This window comes from Convolutriloba macropyga, unplaced genomic scaffold (assembly GCF_964194025.1).
Source record: "Convolutriloba macropyga unplaced genomic scaffold, txConMacr16.3 SCAFFOLD_1515, whole genome shotgun sequence".
NCBI lineage: Eukaryota > Metazoa > Xenacoelomorpha > Acoela > Convolutidae > Convolutriloba > Convolutriloba macropyga.
The window spans coordinates 33,182-42,888 of NW_027449954.1; the positions used below are offsets into that span (position 1 = coordinate 33,182).

At 36.9% G+C, this 9,707-nt stretch overlaps 1 protein-coding gene across 1 annotated transcript; it reads left to right on the forward strand.

The window, feature by feature from the left end:
* The first annotated feature begins 3,946 nt into the window (after positions 1-3,946).
* On the forward strand, positions 3,947-8,097 carry LOC142355504 (uncharacterized). The gene is made up of 2 exons (XM_075407638.1): positions 3,947-4,043; positions 7,619-8,097. Exons 1-2 carry the CDS (start codon positions 3,992-3,994, stop codon positions 7,999-8,001), a joined length of 435 nt encoding a protein of 144 aa, XP_075263753.1. The 5' UTR covers positions 3,947-3,991; the 3' UTR covers positions 8,002-8,097.
* Positions 8,098-9,707: the final 1,610 nt, after the last annotated feature.

A 9,707-nucleotide genomic window follows, 5' to 3' on the forward strand; every position in this document is an offset into this window, starting at 1 on the left:
TTGACGACAGATGTTCTTTTTGCTCTGGACAAAAGTTCGAAGCAAATAATGTAGTGGAGCATATTGTATTAGAGCAAATATTGACTCGTGACTTACCTCGCTCACTCTTTCAACTGAAAAGATTTTAAATTTTTTCACGCATTGTATTACGCAATGTAGTGATTGCGGTCAATGCCAGAAGAGCAAAATCAAAAGAAACGTGATTAAACGATAAAGCCCGGTTATCTAAGTCATAGTGCATTAGCTTATCAAAGTCAATTAGAGTCATTGCTAGCTGACATTAGTATTAAGATCAATAGCCTTCAGTTTGGAAACTGAATTAAGTATAGTTTTAGAATTTGACGACGGATGTTCCTTTTGCTCCGGACAAAAGTTCGAAGCAAATAATGTAGTGGAGCATATTGTATTAGAGCAAATATTGACTCGTGACTTACCTCGCTCACTCTTTCAACTGAAAAGATTTTAAATTTTTTCACGCATTGTATTACGCAATGTAGTGATTGCGGTCAATGCCAGAAGAGCAAAATCAAAAGAAACGTGATAAAACGATAAAGCCCGGTTACCTAAGTCATAGTGCATTGGCTTATCAAAGTCAATTAGAGTCATTGCTAGCTGACATTAGTATTAAGCTTAATAGCCTTCAGTTTAGAAACTGAATGAATTATAGTTTTAGAATTTGACGACAGATGTTCTTTTTGCTCCGGACAAAAGTTCGAAGCAAATATTGTAGTGGAGCATATTGTAGTTGAGCAAATATTGACTCGTGACTTACCTTGCTCACTCTTTCAACTGAAAAGATTTTAAATTCTTTCACGCATTGTATTACGCAATGTAGTGATTGCGGTCCATGCTAGAAGCGAAAAATCAAAAGAAACGTGATAAAACGATAAAGCCCGGTTATCTAAGTCATAGTACATTAGCTTATCAAAATCAATCAGAGTCCTTACTAGCTGACATTAGTATTAAGCTTAATAGCCTTCAGTTTAAAAACTGAATGAAGTATGGTTTTCGAATTTGACGACGGATGTTCTTTTTGCTCCGGACAAAAGTTCGAAGCAAATAATGTAGTGGAGCATATTGTATTAGAGCAAATATTGACTCGTGACTTACCTCGCTCACTCTTTCAACTGAAAAGATTTTAAATTTTTTCACGCATTGTATTACGCAATGTAGTGATTGCGGTCAATGCCAGAAGAGCAAAATCAAAAGAAACGTGATAAAACGATAAAGCCCGGTTATCTAAGTCATAGTGCATTAGCTTATCAAAGTCAATTAGAATCATTGCTAGCTGACATTAGTATTAAGCTTAATAGACTTCAGTTTAGAAACTGAATGAAGTATAGTTTTAGAATTTGATGACGGATGTTCTTATTGCTCCGGACAAAAGTTTGAAGCAAATATTGTAGTAGCGTGTCTTTTTGTATGCATTTTAACTGTTTTGTTTGAGACTTTTGCTGTTCGCGTGAGTGATTTGAATTGTCAGATGGACTTGACTGATTTGAATTGCACGCTTGAGTTTTGCATATCTAATTTGCTTTTTCAGAAACTAAGCCGCTAACGTATGTCGCAGCAGTTTACTACTAAACATTAAATCAAAACTTAAGCAATGATGGTTTCAATTTTTCCTTCTAAATTTTAATAGCCACCTAATGAAAGCTACCTAATGTTTCGTATGACTTTCAAAATATTTGTTTTCAGAAAATGCCATTGAAATTATTATCTTTGCCACATTTTTTTATTTAAATCTTATTTCTGTCAACCTCAAACTCTGTTGAAACAGGTCGCATTTTATTTTTAGAAATTGAAAATTTAATTTTGAAATAAGTTTTGTTTTTTAACAAATGGTTATGGCTTTTATACTACGATTTTTTGTATGATGTAATTTTCAAAATGTAATTTTTAGACGATTGCTTGTTTTTGAGAATTTGTTGAGGATTGCTTTATCACACCAATGATAGTGCCGATTGCCGTTGAAAGAAAGTCCAATGCAGAATATACGATACTTTTTGGTGCATAGTTTATTGTTTGACACTGTTTTCTCGCAAATTGTAATTGAAATTTTTTGGTTTTTTCCTTTTTTTCTTGATTTTGAAAAGTTTTTATTGTTCACAAACAATTTTTGGTAGCAATTATAATAGTCTATGATCTTTGTTATGCGATTTTTTGCCTTACCGTTTCTTCGTCTGACCCCTTTGAGTTTTTGTCCTCAAAAACAGGATAAACAGGTAGAGCTCGGAGGGCATTAAGTTTTCTTAGTACTCTAAGATTGCGATTTACCAAAACTGTTTTGAGGAGACAATGTCATGTCGTGAACGGCGGTTCTTAATCTTAAAAGGTTGCCCCCCCCTTAGTCGCCCATCCCCCCGCCATCAGCCCCCTCAACGCGCCCATTATCTACCCTCCTGCGCCTGTCGATTTGAGCCCACCTCTCATCTAGTCTTCGCAACCCCACACCCCCCAGCGCTTGAACCCACCCCCCCCCAACACATGCCCCCCCCCCACACACACACACACACTGGTCACCCCCCTCATGCTAGCATCCCTAAGACTCAGCTGACTACTACTGAAGCCAGTCGCTCGAGGGTCGTTTAAGAGCAATAAGTCAATCGTTAGTCTTTTTGCGTCCTTGTAGTATGTAAATCTTAAAAAAATGAAGGTCAAAAAACATACGAACATTACAAATGTCAGCGTAAAGATGTGACAGACAATCTTAGTGTCAGTTTATACAGATTATGTGCTCAAAGTAAAAGACATTTTATTTAATCAGATCAAATGTGAGTTTGCAAACTCGAAGACATACCCTTAATAAAACCTGAAAGTTTCCTGGGAAACACTGCCCACAATGTCTCCTATTTGGTTCTTTCGCAATTGTTGAAAAGATAACTTCCCATGGTTCGTCCCCTTCAAGATTTTTTGTCAAACAATTGTTGCGTGATCGGCGTCTTCTGATGACGCTTTTATCCTTGACCTGTCTTCAAGATAAAATGGTGTTTGTTCTTGAATGTCTTCAAAATCCATATTTGTTATGCTAAGTTCGGATAACCAAAACAGCTGAGTACTGAACATGACTAATTACAAGATATTTCAGCTATCAGCTTCTATTATATGATTGTCAACCGTAATGGACTGCCCTGTGAAGAACTGCCAAAAGCAATGAACTATGTTTTCCCTGAATTCAAATTTATAGAGTGGTATGAAAATTATTCAAATTGATTTGTCTAGTTTTTGCGTGGTCAGCGTATTGGATTGAACTGCAGTTTAAAAAATTAGGTAGGTCATTGACATAGAGATGGAACGAAGTGGGTGAAGGACGGTGCCCTTTGGAACTCCCTGCTCAACCTCTAGCCAATCAGGTTTAGCATCTAGTATCCATACGCGTTTATGTCGGTTGGTGAGGTAGTTGTTCAGGAAGATGACAGCCGAAGAGTAGAAATCAGGGTGTTCAAGTTTCTCCAATAGCAGTGAGTGATCTATTGAACAGAAGGCATTTGACAAATGTAGAAACGGCGCGTTGACTAGTTTTTTCCACCAAAGTTGTACAATTTCTCTCAGAAAAACAGGAGCGTCAATTATTGCTACATTTTTTGAAACCAATTTGTGCTTTTGATAGAATGTTATGTTTCAATTGATATTCCTCAGTTTGTTCTTTCAATAGTTACTCGAAATGTTTTGATAATGCAGGCGTAATAGAAGTAGGTCTATTATTCACCGGATTTTCTGTATTTTGCCGAGGATATGCGTAATATTTGCTAGTTTTGGTAGAAAAGGCAATTTGTTTGCTTTAGTTGATTTACTTTACTTTAGGAATTTATTGATCGCTTCAACTGATATACTTTTCCTTTGGGAAAACGTTTTGGTTTCGGAATTTATTGATCGTCAAACCAGACATTTCCAAGTATCTCGTTGCAGCTCTCTTGAAGTGCGGAGGAGATTATATGAAGGATGAGTGAGACTTGGAAGCAGTGAAGCACTTAACCAAGCACCAGCATGCATGGATGCCAATTATCATTATCAGGCCTTGCTGTCATGGACTTTTGAGAAAAGTAATATTATTTGTGCCTTGAGACCTATTTTTGTCTCCATTCCCTGCTGATACATAAAAGCATTCCATTGGTTCTTTTTGTATCACGCAAAAAAAACCATCCGCCGAGCAATATGTTTGGCACTAGGATGGATGCCGGCTTGTCGAGAGCGATTTAAGGACACTGGGATTTATCACTGAGATCGCTAAGGTAGAAATCAAAGGCCCAAGCAGATCTCCTTGCTGAGCACTTGTTTATCTTTCAATAGTATAAGGAATCAATCTTCTGGAGTGAGAAAAGATTTGGGAAAACGGTGTATCGGTTTTCCGACAAAAAACTAGACTTAATTGAAAAGATTATTATAGCTGCGAAGCTGTAAACTGAGCGTAGCTATATTGCGGTGCTCTTGGCTTTTTACAATTCAAAGAACTTAAATCGTATTGGGGCGCTGTCTGTATTTTAAGATCGGTTCATACATTTTCATGATTTTATAGCTGCGAAAAGATTATTATAGCTGCGAAGCTGTAAGCTGAGCGTAGCTATATTGCGGTGCTCTTGGCTTTTTACAATTCAAAGAACTTGAATCGTATTGGGGCGCTGTCTGTATTTTAAGATCGGTTCAAACATTTTCATGATTTTTGGGAAAACGGTGTATCGGTTTTCCGACAAAAAACTAGACTTAATTGAAAAGATTATTATAGCTGTAAGCTGAGCGTAGCTATATTGCGGTGCTCTTGGCTTTTTACAATTCAAAGAACTTGAATCTTATTGGGGCGCTGTCTGTATTTTAAGATCGGTTCATACATTTTCATGATTTTTGAAGTCAAATTGGAGTAGTTATTTTTTTGACACAACAAAACAGGAAGTGGAGCAAAAAAGCGAGTGGTTTTTTTGTTCATATGCGGCATTTTGGCATTGATTTTCTGTTTTTTTTATATTGATCTCATTTTTCGGAAATGGTTTTCCTTATACACTCATAGTCCGTTCTAGGTCTAGTTCTTTGTTTAGTCAATGAAAATGCTTTGAATTGTACGTCAGGACTTGTCCTGCTATGTTTTTACAATTCAAAGAATTTGAATTGTATTGGGGCGCTGTCTTTTTTTAAGATCTGTTCACACATTTTCATGATTTTTGAAGTCAAATTGGAGTAGTGATTTTGGTCACGCCGAAACAGGAAAGGGAGCGAAAAAGCGAGCGCTTTTGCGGCGTGAAATTTTTTCGCTCTAAATTTAAAGTAGAGTGAGAAAACTAAGTTTGAACAAAAATTGGCTTTCTCGCTAGTGGGTTTTTTTGTTCACATGCGGCAATTTCACTTTGATTTTTACTGTTTTTTCGATTTTTTGGATCGGATTTTTTTCTAAATGGTTTTCCCAATCCATTCATAGTCCATTCAAGGTCTAGTTTTCTGTTTAGCCAATGAAAATTTTTTGAATTGTACGTCAGGACTTGTCCTGCTATGTTTTTACAATTCAAAGAATTTGAATTGTATTGGGGCGCTGTCTTTTTTTTAAGATCTGTTCACACATTTTCATGATTTTTGAAGTCAAATTGGAGTAGTGATTTTGGTCACGCCGAAACAGGAAAGGGAGCGAAAAAGCGAGCGCTTTTGCGGCGTGAAATTTTTTCGCTCTAAATTTAAAGTAGAGTGAGAAAACTGTGTTTGAACAAAAATTGGCTTTCTCGCTAGTGGTTTTTTTGTTCACATGCGGCAATTTCACTTTGATTTTTACTGTTTTTTCGATTTTTTGGATCGGATTGTTTTCTAAATGGTTTTCCCTATCCATTCATAGTCCATTCAAGGTCTAGTTTTCTGTTTAGCCAATGACAATTTTTTGAATTGTACGTCAGGACTTGTCCTGCTATGTTTTTACAATTCAAAGAATTTGAATTGTATTGGGGCGCTGTCTTTTTTTTAAGATCTCTTCACACATTTTCATGATTTTTGAAGTCAAATTGAAGTAGTGATTTTGGTCACGCCGAAACAGGAAAGGGAGCGAAAAAGCGAGCGCTTTTGCGGCGTGAAATTTTTTCGCTCTAAATTTAAAGTAGATTGAGAAAACTGTTTGAACAAAAATTGGCTTTCTCGCTAGTGGTTTTTTTGTTCACATGCGGCAATTTCACTTTGATTTTTAATGTTTTTCGATTTTTTGGATCGGATTTTTTTCTAAATGGTTTTCCCAATCCATTCATAGTCCATTCAAGGTCTAGTTTTCTGTTTAGCCAATGAAAATTTTTTGAATTGTACGTCAGGACTTGTCCTGCTATGTTTTTTGTTTTGTCGTCTGACGCTCTTTTTTCGTTTCACATTTGTTCACACAGCAAAGCTGAAAAAGTCAAATTTTCTGAATGACTTCTTCATCTCACAAACGGCATTTGCGCGCGTGACATCATTTCTCACTCGGTTTTAGCGAAAGTTTTTAGGTTATTTGCGTGATTAGATTTTGATCATACGTGACTTACCTCACTCAATAAAATGACTTTTGCACTTTAAAACTTAGGTTTATTTGAATTTGTGTAAGGTCAAAAGAACTCATATGTGCAGTAAAGGTCCCTTATAAGAGGCTTCTGTGGAATGAATTTTAACAACTTTTATTGATTTATCGCTGAATGTTTTTCAGCCTAGTTTTTTGAGCGGCGTCGATTTTTTTTTCAATTTAGATCTGTATCTGTTTCTATCTCTATTATATGGCACGCAGGTCTATTCTTTCGCAGCTATTCCGGCAATCTGCCGGCTATGTTTGAATTTTGAAGTAATTACTAATTCTTAACGTTGGCACCGCAAATTTTTTGGTGTTTATTTCATTTGAAAATAACAGAATACGTTAAATTGAATGATCCTTCGTGTTTTTAAAACAATGTTTTTTTTAAAGTGCACCTTTGATTTTTTAATGGTTCCAGCAAAACTTTAAGTTTAGCTGAAACATTTCGTTTTGCAAGAGATCTGATTAGTGACTTAAGAGTGTTCTTTACTATTATCTTACTTGCGCCTTACTTTCTTTTTTATCAAATCCCCAAGTACTTTTTTGCGTTCACCTCACGCCCCTTCAATTAAGCTAAAGCTAGCCTCTCTAAACTGTGGCTAGCTACTGACGAAGCCAACTGCTCGCCGGTCGTTTGAGAGCAATACGTTAGTCGGTTATGTTTACGCGACCTGAGATGTGTGCAAACACAAATTTATTCCGCCTCAACTGAATTCAATTAGCTGTCCAGTTTAATTATGTCAGCGCACATGATGTAACGATAGACCATGTCTGAACAACAGAAACAGAACGTCCGGCTGCTGTTTAAGATGCTTTCGGCTATCACAGATTTTCGTGTACTGATAGAAACTGACAATACATAGTTTCTGCCTGATTCTTGATCGGTACTGTTATATGCTCGAAGTTTCAAGCAACTGCTATAATGATATCAGATAACTATGTTTGATGTCTAAAGAGTTTTTTTTGGCGTAGAACTTAGTTTTTAGAACTTAGTAGAACTTCTGACGAAAGTATAAATTAACAAGATAGTTTTGTATCGACAAGCGATGATAAATGGCTGGTTAAAATTAATCTCTTCTATGTGATATGGAAATAGGCTATAAATTAATATTTCAGGTGTCAGCACAGTTTCGTCTCAATTTCGAATCAAGGCCATGCCAGTCAATGAAAACCTGATAGACCATATGATGACCATAAAGATAATCGGAATCACAGCAGATCAATTTGTCGGTAAAGCAACGCATTTTAGCCGAGTCAATTATCATGCTCGATTACGCGACAACATCAAAGATATCATGTCACTAGAAAGTTCCGAGCAGGTTGTTATATTTGGCCTGAAAGAAAGCGATGACGAATTTGAAACTGACTATGGATGGCCCTATCATCAACCAGAGTTGGACATTGGATTGGCTGTAAGGACAGCGCCTGGAGCGGATACCTTTTACTCCCCTGTTCTGACTAACTATTACCTTGCTTCCAATAGAATTAAGGTAGGATAAACATCGGATTCAGAGTAGAGTTACTATTGAATATCTTATAGCTGCAAAGCTGTAAGCTGAGCGGAGCTATATTGCGGTGATCTTGGTTTTTACAATTCAAAGAACTTGAATCGTATTGGGGCGCTGTCTGTATTTTAAGATCGGTTCATACATCTTCATGATTTTTGAAGTCAAATTGGAGAAGTGATTTTTTTGGACACAACAAAACAGGAAGTGGAGCAAAAAAGCGAGTGGTTTTTTTTGTTCATATGCGGCATTTTGGCATTGATTTTCTGTTGTTTTTATTTTGATCTGATTTTTCGGAAATGGTTTTCCCAATACACTCATAGTCCGTTCTAGGTCTAGTTCTTTGTTTAGTCAATGAAAATGCTTTGAATTGTACGTCAGGACTTGTCCTGCTATGTTTTTACAATTCAAAGAATTTGAATTGTATTGGGGCGCTGTCTTTTTTTAAGATCTGTTCACACATTTTCATGATTTTTGAAGTCAAATTGGAGTAGTGATTTTGGTCACGCCGAAACAGGAAAGAGAGCGAAAAAGCGAGCGCTTTTGCGGCGTGAAATTTTTTCGCTCTAAATTTAAAGTAGAGTGAGAAAACTGTGTTTGAACAAAAATTGGCTTTCTCGCTAGTGGTTTTTTTTTTGTTCACATGCGGCAATTTCACTTTGATTTTTACTGTTTTTTCGATTTTTTGGATCGGATTTTTTTCTAAATGGTTTTCCCAATCCATTCATAGTCCATTCAAGGTCTAGTTTTCTGTTTAGCCAATGAAAATTTTTTGAATTGTACGTCAGGACTTGTCCTGCTATGTTTTCTTTGTTTCGTCGTCTGACGCTCTTTTTTGTTTTACATTTGTTCACACAGCAAAGCTGAAAAAGTCACATTTATTTTCTGAATGACTTCTTCCTCTCACTAACGGCATTTGCGGGTGTGACGTCATTTCCCACTCTGCAAAAGTTTTGCGTGATTAGATTTTGACCATACGTGACTTACCTCATTCAATAGAATGACTTTTGCACTTAAAAACCTGAGTTTAATTTGAATTAGTTCAAGGTCGAAGGAACTCATATGTGTAATAAAGGCCTTTAATGAAAAGGCTTCTGCGCAATGAATTTTAACAAGCTTTATTAATTTATCGCTGAATGTTTTTTACATAGTTTATTGATCGGTGTTAATATCTTTTTTCAACTTACATCTGTATCTATTTCTATTATATGGCACGCAAGTCTATTTTTTCGCAGCTATTCCCACAATCTGCCGTCTATGTTTAATTGCTCTCAAACGAAGTTTGTAGCAATTATATTAGTCCTGTCGGTCTTTTTTGTTATTTTTCGCTTGAGCGATTTTTCGTCTGACGCTTTTGACTTTTCGCCCTCAAAAACGGGATAAACAGGTAGCGCCCAGCGGACATTAAGTGCTCTTAGAGACTTTCAGCTCTGTCTCAGCTCAGACTGTTTTGGAGACTTATACTTATACTTATGGTGTGAAGGACGGTTCTTAGAGGTTGAAGACACTGGTCAATCCCCCCTATTGCCCCACCCCCCCCCACCGCGCTGTTGCCCCCCCCACCCCAGTGTTGCCCTCCCCCAATCTGCCCCCCGGTGCACCCCTCCCCCCCCCCCCTCCGTGGCTAGATACTAACGAACAACCGCTTGCTAAAAACGCAAATTTATACTTTTTTTGCAATTTTTTTCAAGCTTTTTGAA